The sequence below is a fragment of the Triturus cristatus genome, chromosome 3_2, assembly GCF_964204655.1.
Source record: "Triturus cristatus chromosome 3_2, aTriCri1.1, whole genome shotgun sequence".
In the NCBI taxonomy this organism is placed as follows: Eukaryota; Metazoa; Chordata; class Amphibia; order Caudata; family Salamandridae; genus Triturus; species Triturus cristatus.
In genome coordinates, this window is record NC_140584.1 from 103,917,328 (window position 1) to 103,933,792 (window position 16,465).

The 16,465-nt window shown below is 47.2% G+C and overlaps 1 protein-coding gene across 1 annotated transcript in view; it reads right to left on the reverse strand.

The window, feature by feature from the left end:
- MGAT5 (alpha-1,6-mannosylglycoprotein 6-beta-N-acetylglucosaminyltransferase) overlaps positions 1-16,465 on the reverse strand; it is a 603,388-nt gene that overhangs the window by 187,004 nt on the left and 399,919 nt on the right. The window contains exon 9 of the mRNA XM_085647328.1: positions 4,926-5,060. Within this exon, the coding sequence (XP_085503454.1) occupies positions 4,926-5,060 (135 nt within the window). The remainder of the gene's footprint in view (positions 1-4,925; positions 5,061-16,465) is intronic.

Genomic DNA, 16,465 nt, shown 5'->3' on the forward strand with positions numbered 1-16,465 from the left:
ATCATCAATGGCCTAAACAAATAAACAATACAGGATAACCACAAAATATATAGACTTAAGCACAAGTCTCAGCTTCATACATTTATTAAGCACCACAAAGCTGATGCTTTCTAAGCAAAATAGATAAACATATCTAAGAAAAAACATACCTGAGAGGTACATTGTTTATTCTCACAGTAAAACACTCACATAAAAACAATGTTCTTAATGTTCTCACTTCCCACATTTGCAGCAAAAACATCCTCTTTTGTGTCAAAATAACAATTTTCTATAAGCCAAAATAAGAGAGAGTGGCTCTTTCTTAAAAACTCAATTTCCCTACTAACCATTTAAAACTTCTTATACACACTGGCACTGTGGCATTAACACCTTTCTTCAAAACAGCTCCCATGCATCCAGTCTAAAGTGCAAATACTCTCCCAAGGTATGTATTCAGAAAGGCCAAGGTAGGTCAGTAAGAACCTTTTGTTCAATGTTTTCATTGCATCCTCAGGTGTGTTAGTATGTACTGGTATTTCTATAGAGCGACGCTAGCCAGGATGCAGCTGGCACTATAGATTACAGGAGTCTTGGAAGATCATGTACATCAAGTGGAGATGAAACAAATGTGTTTCATACATTACATTTCACATTCATTTTTAGGCACAGGGAGATTTAGCAATTTGACCAGAAATGCCCAATGACGAGTCAAGCAACAAGACTGAGATTCAGACCTAGGTCCCCACGTTACAATGTCGACAGCTCTAGTTGATAAGCCACATCACCTCCCATGCAATGCTATTTTTCAAATTTCGATGCCTTAACCCCTTCGCCGCGGCACAAATGTTGCCGCGGCGCTGGGGGGGTTTGGGGTGTTTGCGGCGCCGCCATGCTCGTGACGGAACCACTCAGTCATGAGACACGGGCGCGCTGTGCTCATGACGGAGTGGTTCCGTCATGACTCCGCCCACTTGCATTGATCGCCCGCACAGGCGGGGAATCAGTGCCGCGTGGGCGGAGCGGCCGCCAACGGCCGCAGCATGACGGAACCACTCCGTCATGAGCACACGGCGCCCGTGGCTCATGACGGAGTGGTTCCGTCATGAGCAGGGAAGGAGTTAATAGTCCACCTTTAATTATTCCATAACTAACACTTTTCCCTTAAGCAAGGTCAAAACTTTATTTGACCTGTATTCATGTTGGTGGCTGTTTGATTAAAGCACAGGATCATCATTGGAAAAAAATTGATTTGCCCATTATACCATGGGTATTCTCGAAGATCTATGCAAAAATGTTTTTTATGAGTACTTCTATGCTACAGCAGTTAGGGAGCTCATCACTTCATTTGACTTTATGACATCAACCTTACAAGAGTCCAAAGGTTTCTTAGAAACTGCTCAGCAAATACTAATTGGTATAATCTTCATCATATGCAGAAGGAATTTCTTAATTTCTCCAGTGATAATCTTATGTCTAAATCTTTGAGACACTCAAAGGGACCGTACTGTCCTCCAGAAATTCCCTTACCAGCCAATGCAGATACCCACTCTACCTGCCTGCAAGGGCATGTCTGGCCCCCACCCCTCATTTTGAAATGATGGCTGGTCACTGCCTCCTGTGAAAAGCAAACATACAGCTTGAAAAAGCTGTCCATCTATCACTAATGCGCTGTTGCCAGTGCAGGCACAAACGCATGCCTACAACCGGAGCAGCACATTTACTGGTTTACCATGCGCTGTCCGGGTCTGTGCCGTGCACAAGAACTTGAGTATGCTTTCCCGGAGGGTGTGTTCACTCTTTTGTGTGCAGGCACTGCTGCGGTTTGAGTCGTTATGATATACTATTTGTGAGGGATGACTGTATTTGCATGAGACTGTAAGCCTCCATTCCACCCTTCACTGATTTGTGGGGTAAGTGATGTAGGCCAGTGGCTATGTGAAGTATTATTTGAACTGCACATCATTGTAACATTGTTGAATCAAATCATGTCTGAGCCTAGTTCCACAAGGGGTTTACAAGTGTGCTTGTGTAGCTCTGGTAGATTCTCATTCTGAAGCAGCAATGAGGGACAGACAATTCGGGCAATTCGAGTCTGTCCTAGAAACATTCTGACCTTGAACATCAGAAACTACAGTCTCATCCTTTACCACCATCAGTTACCAAATAGCAGTGCTCAGGAAAAACTAAAAAGTATCCCCTTGCTAACAAGGTTTCATAGAATTGCTAAAAACTAGTCCTGTCTACATCTTCTACAGTTCATTGTGTGGGTCTCCACCTTCCAGCTCCACAATTGTAGGAAATCCACTTCCACTGTCTGGGGAAGCTATCCTGTGGCCCATCTGCCACAACCATGGGTATTTAAAACCACTTCACTTTTGCAATGAATACTGTGAGCCATACTTTAAGGGTACACATCACGAGACATCCGCTCCAGGATTTCATTTGCAGACTCTCCTTTTTAGTGTTTGCATCATTTACCCTGTATGCTCTCTCACTTTTTCATGAGATTAGTGTTGCCTTCGAGCACCGCCTAAATTTTTTGATAGTTCCCTATACAGGTGTCCAGCCATTACTTTATTCCTCCAGCTCTTGAGCTGAACAACTCTTAATAAAGTGTTGGTCTAGAGTTTGCCTTTCAGAGAGATTGAGTGCTCACCTTATCAAAAGCACCTGATATTGCACTATCTCACATGCAAAATAGGCGTGGAATAACTGAAGAGATCTGCCACATGCCACTGCCCAATGGAGGACTCTGATTTTAGTCCAGCCCTGCAGGTTCAATTAAGTGTCATACTATGACTGCTTATTGACATCTCACAATGACAATCAGAGTTGAGAAGATATTACCAAAGTCTATCTCAGCAGACCTCTCCACCATTTGTCAGACCAACCTATGTCATATCTGGACTATAAACTTTAAACAAAAATACCTCAGAATGGAAACACCAGCGAAAATAATAAAAAAATGCAACAAAGCGACCTACAGAGAAGCTCAAATGTGCCAGCTTATTGAAAACTGTAAACTGTGTGTGTTTCTGGTACACTTCTTCATCCATCACACTGCTAAGCATTGCATCCCATACCACAATAACCACACCTTGGTGGTCCTCAAGCACAACATGAAAACACATGCCACAGAGGATCAAAACAAAGGCAACACTGTTCAGACCACAAACCCTACAATACACAATGTAAGATGTTGCTTATGTAGGTAAGATCTTCAGTGCTACACATAAGGGTAAGTAAGAGCTATATAAATGTTGCAATACAATACAATACAATACTGAAAACATTTGGAAACCTTTTGGCCTCTGGTAAATCTTTAACTTCTGTCAATACAAGAACCACACTATGGCTAGTGGGGTTCAAACTAATAATCAATTTGCCTATATGCGATCAACTGAACATAGATAAACCTTTCTTATACTGTAAATCTCATCTTCAATCAACCTAGCTCAGACCTAGGTCTTTCCAACAGGACGTGGATATTAGTATTAAAAATGTATGAACTTTTGAGAATCTCATTAAAAATTATTAAACATAAAAATATCTTAGCATTCTGCACAATGTAACAGGAGAGTTTTATTTCATTAGGCATTCATGTTTGAACAACTTACAACAATTAATTAGAAGTTGAACATTAATTCCTTTTACAGAACTTAATGTGAGGCTCTCTTGATCCAAGAAAGTAAGGCGGTAGTGGTGGTGGCATGTTCTGAATAGCATTCAAACAAATAAAACACGACAACCACAAAAATAAAGACTCTGATAAACACTGGTGCTAGATGATGGGGCTCACCCCAGCATCCAAGCTCCTACCCAAGAAATAGATGTCTGGGAAAATATCTGTGTGTTCACCCCAATTCTGAATTGTTATGCCAGTGAAATGGTAGATTACCAAAGGCTAGCAACCAAAAGGCGGTGCTAACCAGCATTTTGCTGCAGTAAACGCACCGCTTAATCACAGAAGCAATTATGTGAGGAAAGGTATCATAATTACACCACAATGCTCTCTACCTTTTCAGGGGCCCCAGAGACCATGAAGGCGTGGTAAAACAAACATTTGCATCCATCCTAGAGGATCATTGCCTCCCGGAGTACCCATATTCTCCTTGGCCCCTTAGTGCTGTACTGTGCACTGCCTTGTCAGAAAAAGACATTGGCACAGACAGTCTGCTTTGGTGAGAAGTAATCAGACTGGAAGAGCGTTCAGAATTTGAACAACAATTGGGCTTTGGATGTCCTTGGTATGTAGGCAGTGCCCTTAAAATAGCAAATACTGACTCACCCAGCCCACAGTGGTACTGATCTCAGCTCTGTGAAGAGAGATGTTCACCATAAAGAAGACTTTCCTTTTATTGGTTTATATTTAGACAAGGATTAGTATTCTGGAAAAGTCCTGTTGATGCTCTGGAAGAAAGGGAAGCTGCACCAATGTTTGCACATGGAGACTAAGAGGTGCCTGACCAGGAGGAATTAGTAGGAGAAAGAGCAAGGTCCAATTGGCTGGTGCTGGAGTGGATGTCTTCTTAAGGGTGTGAGGTGCTCAGGAAACACAAAGACTTTGCAGCCTAGCTGCCAGCATTCATCAAGGAGTGAGTGACCAGGCGCTCCAGGACATGCAGCGAAGCATTCAAGCACTGTTAATGTGTTGAGCCTGCATTGTCCTCTGTTCACATGGGAACAGCCCTGACATCGTTAGAGTCCAATGCATCTCTTTCCAGATCCAGAAAGAAATGCTGATGCAATTATACTTTCGTACAAACCAGTAAATAAAATATAAAAAATTGGCAAATGGCAAAGAGAAAATAACCAAGCATGTGCAGAAACGTCCCATCACAAATCTTGGTGACTGGTTATTAGAAGAACATGTGCATGCATCTAACGCAAAAACTGCAAAAAATATATAAACAAATTATCAAATAGTGTATATTTACAATACTTACTGATAATGAACCCAGGATGGGCCAAGGGTCTTTTTAAATTGAGTGAGTCCCACAATATCAATGTATATTAGTTCTACCACTTTATCACCCTGGGTTGGACAGCCAGACCTGTTGCCAACAACCTTCTTCATAATCCTGGAAAAAAGAAAGGAGAACTAGTACAACTGTCAGAATATAAAATTTAAATACACATAAAAACATACAATGATAATAACAGTGGTGAACAAACTAGCATCCAAAAGAAACTGTTGTTCCCTACAGCTCTACATACTTTTAAATTCATAACTATTCTAAATATGTGAAAACATTTAAATGTACTGACCGGTCCCCCACTGTTAATTTACAAGAACCAACTGATGACTTATAACTCTAGAACTACTCCCAAGTTAATGTGGAGAATGTACAGTAAATTCTGATTATCCATAGTATGTTTAATGTAAAATGTCATATGTGTGTGTGTGTGTATTCCACATTTAAGTTTCATGAAATTTTCAAGAATCAAACCTTAATTCTTATGTGAACAGAGTGAACACTGCAACTCGCTGTATGCTACTGTAATATTCTGCACATATCAGAGTAGGAACATTTAAAGGCTGCAGTTTTTATCATTTCCCCCACTGACTGTTTCTTCTACACTTAACAATTCTAGTCTTCCAATTTTATTGTTGATTTTCTGTGGATTAACAGAATATCTTAGAATTGCGAGATTCTATGTACACTACTCCTGTCTACACACAAAATTAGATGGAAAATGTCTTGGCAGTTTCTTACACCTGATCACCTTAGAAAGTCAATATCTCATTAACTTCCCTGCAGACATCTGTTTCAGCTAAAAAAGAAAAAGCTATACTGTGCCGCCTCAATCACTACAACTGTAGCAGCTAGAAACTACAGATATTGCATTCCACTGCTTGTTATGCGAGGCCAAGGGACACTCTCCATAGTATATTTAAATAATGAGTATCTTTAAGGTGAGAGCACGATTCATTGAGTTCTCCAAAGCCCAACAATAAATAAACAATCCCTTGTTCACCAGTTAACCTTGAAATTATTACGGTAAACATTGTAAATCCATTTACACAGAGGTTCCAATGGTATATGATTAAGAATGTGGCTACCAGCCATCTCCTGTAGACTAATTTATTGGATGGACTCTTGGCCACTCTTGAGATGTTTAAGATCTTGTCTCCCCTGGAATACAGTTGTACCCAAATGTAACCATGGCAGAGTTGGCTATTCCTGGAGCAGCATAAGGGCATATCCTTCCTTTGGCTAACAGAAGAAATAACAGTGCCGTAGTTTCTGCCTAATGATTGTGTTACTTTGATCATATGGTCTCCTGATACCAGAACCACAAACCAATAAAATCCGAAGCTCACACTCTCTCCATAGACATTTCACTAGGTCAGGACTTTTTATTTAGAATGTCTTTACTGCCATACAAAAGAACTTGAAATTTATAAGTGTTCACGACTGGCTATTTCCCTTTATAAAAACATAGTCACCTATGGACCGCGTGGGCAATGTGATCATTTTTCTCAACAATACACTGATAGATAGAACCGCGGCAGCAGTTTTTTTTCTTTCAGCGGGTAACACCACTGTAATTTACAAACTGGTTACATTTCAGAGTGAGAAACAAAATAGGACTAATCAAGGGATTAAAGTAATTCAAAATGTTATGTATGGCTCTCAAAGAGAGGCACTATTGTGAATACCTGATACTAAATCAGGTTATTCACTTCTAGATGTAGTACCACTAGAAAACAAAAGTTGTGTCCTACTGTTGATACGTCATGAAAGATTTCCAAGCTGCTGTGACATGGCTCTCTGAGAGCCTGTCAGTGGAGCGCTGGATCTCTGCTCAAATGTAAAGCAGACAGCACAGCTTTGGCGGGGGGTTGGGAGGGGGGGGGGTCTGGTGGAAGGGTTGCAGATGGAGGGGGTACTAAGTCAGATACGTTGGTGGGGGTAGACAGCATAGGACAAGGTGTCTTTTTAGGTCTCGCCTGACCCAGCGCATGCGCTGGTCTGGCGAGACTTATTGAGAGGGCTCCAAAAAAGTGCTACCAGGCCAGCCTAGAGCTACAGTGCATGTGCGCGGGAGCGCGCGCCACTTTTACCTCGATTACTTCCACTTTAGCGGCCGCACGGCCGCTTTGATGTGTGATCGCGATCGCGATCACTTTCACTTTCGCGGCCGTAAGGCCGCTTTGCATAGCCAATAGGTCTCGCTTTTGGGACCTTAGAAGTATTTAGTTATGCAACTGTTGCATAGCTAAACACTTATAAGGTCCCAAAGGCGAGACCTATTGGCTATGCCAATGCTTGTTTTATCTTTAGAGAGAGGCCATGTCATGGGTGGCTCCACATTACTCCTTTGCACATGTGTAGCACTTGAAAGCAGGGACAGATAATTTTGGGAGCGCATACATAACAAAAATATAAAAAGAAAAAAACAGGAATGCTTTTCGCCTTTGGGTTCACATTGTAGACAACTCGAGCTCTGCACTTGTCTATTTGATGTCACTCAGAGCCCCTCATTGAAAGACATCCCTGTTATTCACAGTTACCTCTCTATATTACATGGGATTCTTCAATCTCTGTATAAAAACCAGTCTCAGTTGCCTCTTATATAGAAATTATGTAGCCACTCATCTGTAACTTCTTACAGTTCAGCTATGACTGCTAATATGCCTGCTGCCAGTAGCCAAGGGACAAAGCAGGCCAGGTCATGAAGCATAACTCGAACAGTTGAAAGATTGAAAATGAAACGTGATATTTCTTTCTTCTGTTCTGTTTTCTAGCTGTACAATGACAAGCAGAAATTCGATGTTTATATCAATATGTTAATTGTTTGCACTCCTTTGGAAATTGCAGAAAAGTTTGTATCTTCTGCATGTTTCTATACATTCTGCGCTATTGTTCCGTGAGAAAAAAAAATGCATGACTTTTACTAAGCAGATTCAAATATCTTTTTGCAACAAATATCGAACAGCTTTTTGATGGGTTTAGTTTCTATTTTTAATATTCATGTTTGCAAAGATGCTCTTTCTTACATGTGAAAAAACTATGTACCAAGGATTTAAGTAGTTTGTGGGAAAAGTGATGGTGTGACCATGCACCATATTGAATAACCTACTTCATGCCGTATATGAAACGGATATTTCAAGTCACTTTGGAATTCAATGACCTTATGAAGGAACTCTGCCTTCGGCCTCGTTCCCCTGTATGGTCATGGAGCTTCTCGATAGCTTGCAATATCCTTATAATGTACAGAAGACACATTATCCCACATATAATTCAATATGTAAAGAATCTCGACAGAACAGATTGAAAACAAGTGACCAGAAGGTCTTTTACAGTCTGGGAAAGAAATAGGGCAGTGGAGGTATTAACGTCCAGTCTGTGAATTTTATAAGTGATATATATATTTTTAAAGGCAGGACATTAAAGTTCTCTTTTATTCATTGACGTCTAATTTTTTTTAATTTGAAAAGATTCTTAAAACAATGTAATACAAATAAATTACTTATAAAAGCAATGATATAGCAGTTTTTCTTTTAAGTAACCTATAAAGACTTAGTCAAAGTGGAAGTATATCAAGGCTATGAGAGTAAAGAGACACATGCAACAGAAACAAAAACCCAACAAGAGTGAATATACGAGTAGATAAACATCCATAAGTTAATTGATTATGTAATTATATCCCCAGTCCCACTTTCCAAAAACTGTTTATATTTTCGGTCTCCTTATAGACATTCCAAATGAACGTTTTCCAAATTGCCTCTGCTGGCAATGTGGGGGGGTTTGTGGACATACAATAAAGTTCTTCAAAAGAGAGATGGAAGGGTTGTGTAATTAGTGAGGAGGGATGGCCAACCCTGTCTAAAAGTTGTAAGAGGTGCTTCTTCAAGGTGAGCGGTCTGATCCCTACCAGCGGGTAAACAACCTAAAAAGTGTACAGTGCCTCTCTACTAAGCTGTAGATATTTGAGGGAGCTACCCAAAAGTACTCCATTTTAAATAAGGGTGTATCACAAAAGTGATTTCTATTAAATACACATCGCACCTCTGTGGGTATATATCAATGATATTATCCTCAACCAGTGCAAATTTTGCCCCAGATTTTTCAGGTACTCAGCACCGGCACTTACTCATCAACAATGGCGCTTTTCATGAGCATCAGTTACTGACACATTCATTTATGGAAGGCACGGTGACATTAAGTGGTTTGCCCAGAATCACAGGATGTTGAGCTGGTGCGGAGATTCGAACCTGGTTGCCCAGCTACGAAGTGGGCAGCTCTGACCATTACACCACATCCTCTTCCCCACTGTCATGGTTAGTAGTTGGTTCTGTTTTAGGCAGTGCTAACAAGAGAAATGGGCTAGTGCAAGCTGCCTCCCGCCGAGAGCCCTGGCACTTATGAACAAGTTACTTACCTTCGGTAACGATGTATCTGTAAGAAACATTAGTTAGTTAGATTCCTCACCTTAGAATATCCCCAGGCGTCAGACTGGATCCGGAAGATTTTTGTAGCAATACCCCTTGCGCGTCGCTAGGCGTCGTCTGTGGCTCCGCGTCCGTCGTTGGCGTCGTGCGCCGGAATGACGTCGGAGTACTTAGACGCCGCCCTTGCGCGGTGACGTCAGTTCTTGTACATAGCTTTCCGCGCCAGGAACGCAGAGCCATGCAAGAGACAGACACTGGTGCCAAAAAATCTAGGGCCCTGAAAAGGATAGCCTTAACCCTAGATGTCGGTTCGCAGAACGGGGAGGATGGGTGGGTCGGTGAGGAATCTAACTAACTAATGTTTCTTACAGATACATCGTTACCGAAGGTAAGTAACTTGTTCATCTGAAAGAAACACGTTAGTTAGATTCCTCACCTTAGAATTGATACCCAAGCAATACCAACCCCGGTGGTGGGTCTGCGAACCAAGATCACACCAGAAAGTCCTGGAGGACAGAACGGCCAAAGAAGCCATCCCTCCGGACTTGGCTGTCTAGGCAATAGTGCCGGGCAAACGTGTGCAGCGAAGCCCACGTCGCCGCCTGACAGATGTCCTGCAAAGGGACTCCCCGTCCCAAAGCAGTAGTAGCCGCCGTGGCCCGAGTATAATGGGCTCGCAGCCCAACAGGAGGGTCCTTTTTTGCCAAGGAATAACAGATTTTTATACACAAAACGACCCACCGGGAGATGGTCCGTTTGTGCACAGCTTTTCCCTTCTTAGCACCCACGTAGCCAACGAAAAGCTGGTCGTCCACCCGGAACTGTTTCGTGCGATCCAAATAAAAGGAGAGCGCACGTTTTGGGTCCAGACGGTGGAGCCGCTCTTCCTCTTTGGAAGGATGCGGAGGTGGAAAGAAGGTTGGCAAGGTGACAGATTGCCCAAGATGAAAGGGGGTCACCACTTTCGGTAGAAAGAAAGGACGAGGCCGAAGGAAAACCTTGTCCGGATGAACAGATAGAAAAGGAGGCTTGGACGATAGAGCCTGGAGCTCAATCACCCGTCTAGCCGAGGTGATGGCTACCAGGAAAGGAGTCTTAAGAGTGAGAAGACGAAGACGAAGAGGACAATTGTGAAGAGGCTCAAAGGGAGCACACATCAGAAATGTTAAGACAAGATTCAAGTCCCACTGAGGCATTACGAAAGGGACAGGAGGGAACGTGTGAGTAATGCCTTTAAGAAAGCGTGACACTACAGGGGACTTGAAAAGAGAGGGCTGATCAGGAAGCCGTAAGAAGGCAGAGATGGCAGCAAGATAACCTTTCAAGGTGCCCAGGGCAGAGCCCTGCCGGGCCAAAGAAAGAAGAAAGAGGAGAACCTCAGAAAGAGGGGCGGAAAGGGGATCCACAGCCTTTGCTGTGCACCATGCCACAAATTTGTTCCACCGGCAGGCGTATACCGTCTTTGTGGAGGGACGCCTGGCTGCCAGAATGATATCACAGACTTCAGGAGGCAAGTCAAATGCCATCAACTGCCGCCGCTCAATCTCCACGCATGGAGGTGGAGGCTGGACAGGTTCGGGTGGAGGACCGTCCCCTGCTGCTGCGACAGAAGATCCTCCCGAAGGGGCAGACGTATCGGAGGATCGGTCAACATACTGAGTAGCTCGGGATACCAGTACCCTTGTGCCCAATCCGAAACCACCAAGATGACTTGGGCCCGGTCGCGCCTGATCTTCTTCAGCACTCTGGGCAGAAGTGGTATAGGCGGAAAGGCGTACAACAGACCGCAACTCCACTCGCGACGAAAAGCGTCGCCGAGCGAGTGCCGCCTTGGAAATTCCAACGTGCAGAACTGCTGACATTGCGCGTTCTCGTCGGTGACGAATAGATCTAACCAAGGCTCTCCCCACTGCTGAAAGAGACCTTGCGCCACCTCGGAGTTCAGACGCCATTCGTGATCCATCATGCACCGGCGGCTGAGCTCGTCTGCTCTGGCGTTCAGAGAGCCCGCCAGATGTTGAACCACCAGGGTGATGCCCTGGTGTTCCAGCCATGTCCAGAGGCGCAGAGCCTCCTGACAAAGGGTCCACGACCCCACCCCGCCCTGTTTCTTGCAATACCACATGGCAGTGGTGTTGTCCGTGAACACCTGCACGACACTTCCCCGGACAGAGGGAAGGAAGGCTTTCAGTGCAAGTCGGATCGCTCTCAGCTCCAACAAGTTAATGTGGAGGCGAGACTCCGCCGGAGACCAGAGGCCTCTGATCTCCGCCTCTCCCATATGGCCACCCCATCCCAGGAGGGACGCATCCGTCACTACGACATGCTCCGGTAGGGGTAGGGGTAGGGAGAGGCTCTTGCCCGTGACCCAATCGCGGTCCGTGAGCCACCACTGCAACTGCTGTGCAGTGCCCTCCGAGATCAAGACATGGTCGGACAGGTTGCCGTGATGCTGGGCCCACTGAAACTTCAGGTCCCACTGCAGAGCCCGCATGCGCCGCCTAGCGTGATGCACTAGTAGGATACAGGAGGCCATCAGCCCCAGAAGCCGCAACACTAGCCTGACCGAAACCCAGGATAGAGGCCGAAAGATGGGAATCAGGGCCTGTATATCCCGGACCCGCTGTTCCGGTGGATGGACCCGGAACTGCTCCGAATCGAGAACCGCTCCGATGAAGAGGAGCTTCTGAGAGGGGCTCAGGTGTGACTTCGGCACGTTGATGGAAAACCCCAGCAAATGCAGGAGATCCGCCGTAGTCTGGAGGTGGGAGACGACTGTCTGGGGCGAGCCCGCCTTCAACAACCAGTCGTCGAGATAGGGGAAGACTGGAACCCCTGATCTGCGCAGATGAGCTGCGACCACCGCCATCACTTTCGTGAACACCCGAGGGGCACTGGTAAGGCCGAAGGGGAGCACGGTGAACTGAAAGTGCTCCTGACCCACCGTGAACCTCAGGTAACGCCGGTGGGCCGGCAGGACGGGGATTTGGAAATATGCGTCCTGCAAGTCCAACGCTACCATCCAGTCTCCAGGGTCTAGGGCAGCTAGAACCTGAGCCAAAGTCAACATTTTGAACCGTTCCTTCCGGAGGAAGGCATTGACGTTCCTGAGGTCCAAGATAGGGCGTAGGCCTCCTTTGCCCTTCTTGGGAACCAGAAAGTAGTGGGAATAACAACCACGACCTACTTCTGGGCTCGGAACGCGCTCGACTGCCTCTTTGGCCAAGAGGGCCGAAACTTCCTCTTGCAGAAGATTCAAATGATCCTCCGAGATACGGTGGTGCTGCGGTGGCATGGCTGGAGGGGTTGTCTCGAAGGGGAGGGAGTAGCCCCTTCGGACGATTTGCAGCACCCACCTGTCCGAAGTAATGGTACGCCAGTGGAGCAGGTGATGGCGAACCCGGCCTCCCACTGGCGAGGAATGGGCCTGAAAGCTCGGACTAGGAAGGCTTTGAGGCGGATGCTGCCGGGGTGGATGTGGACTGACCGCGTTGTCCTCCAATACTGCCTCGGCGGAAACCACGTCCGCGACCGCGTGTAGGCTGGTGCTGCGGCCGGTGGCTAGGCGGACGTGAGGAGGTGCCCCTTCCTTGGCCACGAAAGGAGCGAAAAGCGGAAGTTTGTGGCCGCGGGGCCGAGAGGCCCAAGGACTTGGCCGTAGCCCGGGAGTCCTTGAAGCAAGCCAGCGCACTGTCCGCTTTCTCACCAAAAAGGCGAGCGCCATCAAAAGGCATGTCCATGAGTGTGCTCTGGACATCCCCTGAAAAGGACGTGGACTGCAGCCAGGTGTGACTTCGAAGCACCACCGTGGTAGAAATCGCCCTACCCAGCGAGTCCGTAGTGTCGAGTCCACATCGGATGGCATGGCGCGCTGCATCTCTCCCATCGGCCAGAGCCAAGGAAAGCCGTGCCCGGGCCTCCACCGGGCACAGTGGCAGCATGTCCTCCACCGTATCCCACAGAGAGTGGGAATAACGGTCCAAGAGACAGGCGGTGTTTAAAGACCGCAGGCCCAAACTGAGCGAGGAGAACAGCTTCTTACCGAACTGTTCCAGTCTCTTGGAATCCCGGTCCGGAGGAGCGGACGGGAAGGAGGATTGGGAGGTAGAGGCCTGGAAAACCAGACTCTCAGGGGTGGGGTGTTGGGACAGAAAACTGGGGTCGCCCGGAGCAGGGCGGTGGCGCCTGGCAACGTTCCTATCCACAGGAGGGACTGTGGAGGGCTTGGACCAGGTGCCCTGCAGAACGTCAGTGAGGGCCTCATTGAATTGCAGCAGAAGCTCAGTGGAGCATGCGGCAGACTGAAGCACCTCAGTGAGGATGTTAGTCCTCACAGCCACGGCCGGCAGCTCAAGCCCAAGGGCCGCGGCCGCCTTGCGCAGCACCACAGAAAAAGCTGCACCCTCCTCCGAAGCCACAGTCGGAGGAGAGATGAATCCAGTGTCCGGTGAGGTATCCAATCCACTGGCCTCCCCCAGTTCATCTGCCCAGTCCTGTGAAAGTTGCCCTTGAAGGGCCATAGGGTCCTCAGACCCCTCCCAGTCGCCCCCATCATCCGATTCCTGGTAAACAGGAGGAATGATCGGAGCCGGTCGATAGACATAATGTGTCTCTAGCAGCGTCGGATGCGGTGTCGGGCGGCGCCGCATCGGCATCGGGACCAGACAGGGGCTGAACCGGGGATCGACGTCGACCGTAGTCGGCGTCGGAGGTGGTACCGGTGTCGACGCCGGCGGAGGAGGCGTGACGAGGTCGACCGGCGTCGACGGGGGCCCAGGCTCGGGCCCCTCGGGGACCTGCGGCGTCGGGCCGGAGCCTCCAACGACGCCGGGGCCGCCGACACGCAAGGTCGCCCAGTCGAGTCCGCGGGGCCCGAAGGCGCGCCAGCGGGCGTCGACGGCGGGGCCAGGCTCCTCATGGCCGAGAGGAAGGCACTGACCTCCGCTGGCGTCGCGTCAATCCCAGGGACCGGTGGGAATGGGGATTTGCGCGGCGCCTGCGGCTCCGGCGGAGCCGCGGGGGTGGAACCACCCTGACCCTCGGCCGAGTCGCGCGAGGGGAGTCCGAAGAGACTTCTTAGAGCGCTTCGACTTACCCGAAGACTTTGAGCCAGACGAGCGACGATATCGAGTGCGGCTCCGCGACCGATCCTTGGACCTCCTCCTGGACCGGGATCGAGAGGGGCGCGGAGCCGAGTGGCGAAGCTCGAGAAGCTTGCGGGACCGCTCCCGCCTAGCTTTCGAGGTCAGGGCCATACAATCGGAACACGACTCCGCATCGTGGTCGAGGCCCATGCAGTACAGGCACCGGCGGTGATGATTGGTCACCGACATTAGTCGGTGACAGTCGTCGCAGGCCTTGAAACCAGGCATCCTACCGGCACCAGAGTCGAGAAAGTGACCAAAAAGAGTCGAAAAAGTTAGTCAAAAATTGACTAAAGGGGTAGCTCTCCCGGATCGGCGCTTACTGGCGCGGAAAAAAGAAGAACTGACGTCAGCGCGCGAGGGCGGCGTCTAAGTACTCCGACGACTTCATTCCGGCACACGACGCCAACGACGGACGCGGAGCCGCAGACGACGCCTAGCGACGCGCAAGGGGTATTGCTACAAAAATCTTCCGGATCCAGTCTGACGCCTGAGGATATTCTAAGGTGAGGAATCTAACTAACGTGTTTCTTTCAGATTTTATTTTACAAATTAACCACTGTCCTTAACCCTGTGCACACACCTTAATCTCCCATCAAATATAGGGGGAATCTGACCCACAAGGCGGAAGAACATTTTATTTTCCAATTACAGGAGGCAGACCCACGCACAACTGTGTCACAGCACCTCCCTCCTTCGGTGCACAGAGCCCTCACTTTCTCAGCACTCCTAGCATGCATCTCTGCCAGTGCAGCCTAATATTGATAGCATAGTCACCTCCTAATAAGTACTGAAAAAAGCAAACACCTATATAAGCAGAATTCAAACCTGATAAAGTACACTCCAGTTCTGCTGCTCTGGCATTGAGAAATACACACTGCTCTATCAGTACTGGTGTAACTCAAAATGTGTACATTAAACAGCACCTGCAGGGCTCCTGCTATTTCATTACTGGCACATAACTTCAACCCTAACAAAGTATCTCAATTATACCATACCACCCACCTGCAGCCCAAATGTTTATATTCACATAGTTTTCCAAAGCACCTTAATGCTCACATGGATAAAGCACCCGTGCCCTAATAGCATAGGATGCACATACCTAAAACTCTACAACGTAGTCCTAAATTCAGCATTCCATGCTCTGTCAGTGCGGGGCAAACACACCGACAGTGAATCACCTGCACTCAAGTGTCACGCAGGACCATACCACTTGCAAATCTATCACAAAATCAGTCAGAGGAAAACAAAACAATGTTAACATTTCTCGCTGACAGAGAGCAAAACAAATACCCAGAATGCCAAGCAAGGTAAATTCATTCACTCGTAGCCACTGACAGCACAATATACAGAGCCATGTTTATAGTTCAACCAATAGAATATGTACTGTCGGCATGGCGGATTACTTTACCACTGCCCTGCCGAGGGTACTCCGCCCACCTAATACAGAGAAGTCAGCCATCCCAGCGGACATCTTTTGATTGGCAGGAGTCGTTGTCACAGAGGTTCCTTTCAATGTATTAAAGTTTGATGGACACCTCCATCAACATAACAGAGCCACCTAGCAAACTTTCAATGTTTTTTTTTTACTTTCAAAAACAAAATCCCAAAGCCTGATTTTGTTTTGATAATAAAAACAAAAGCAATGACACCCCCTTGCCATTGGCAGTTTTCTCTTATGGCATCGGGGTCATTAAGTAGTTTTCACTGCCCCTTCCCGCCAGGTTCTACCTGGCGCTGACGAACAGCGAAAACTTGCCACACTAAATAGGGCAGGCAGTTAAATGGCAAACCTCAGGCAGCCCTTTCTCTGTCGGGCCGTCAGAAGTATGTGTCGGCAGCAGAGACAAAGTAGTCTCCAGGTTCGGCATACTGAACATCTGCCCGATGATAATGAGGTTGGCGAACCTTCAAATTGGCGGAGAAGGTACACTGTTGCCAA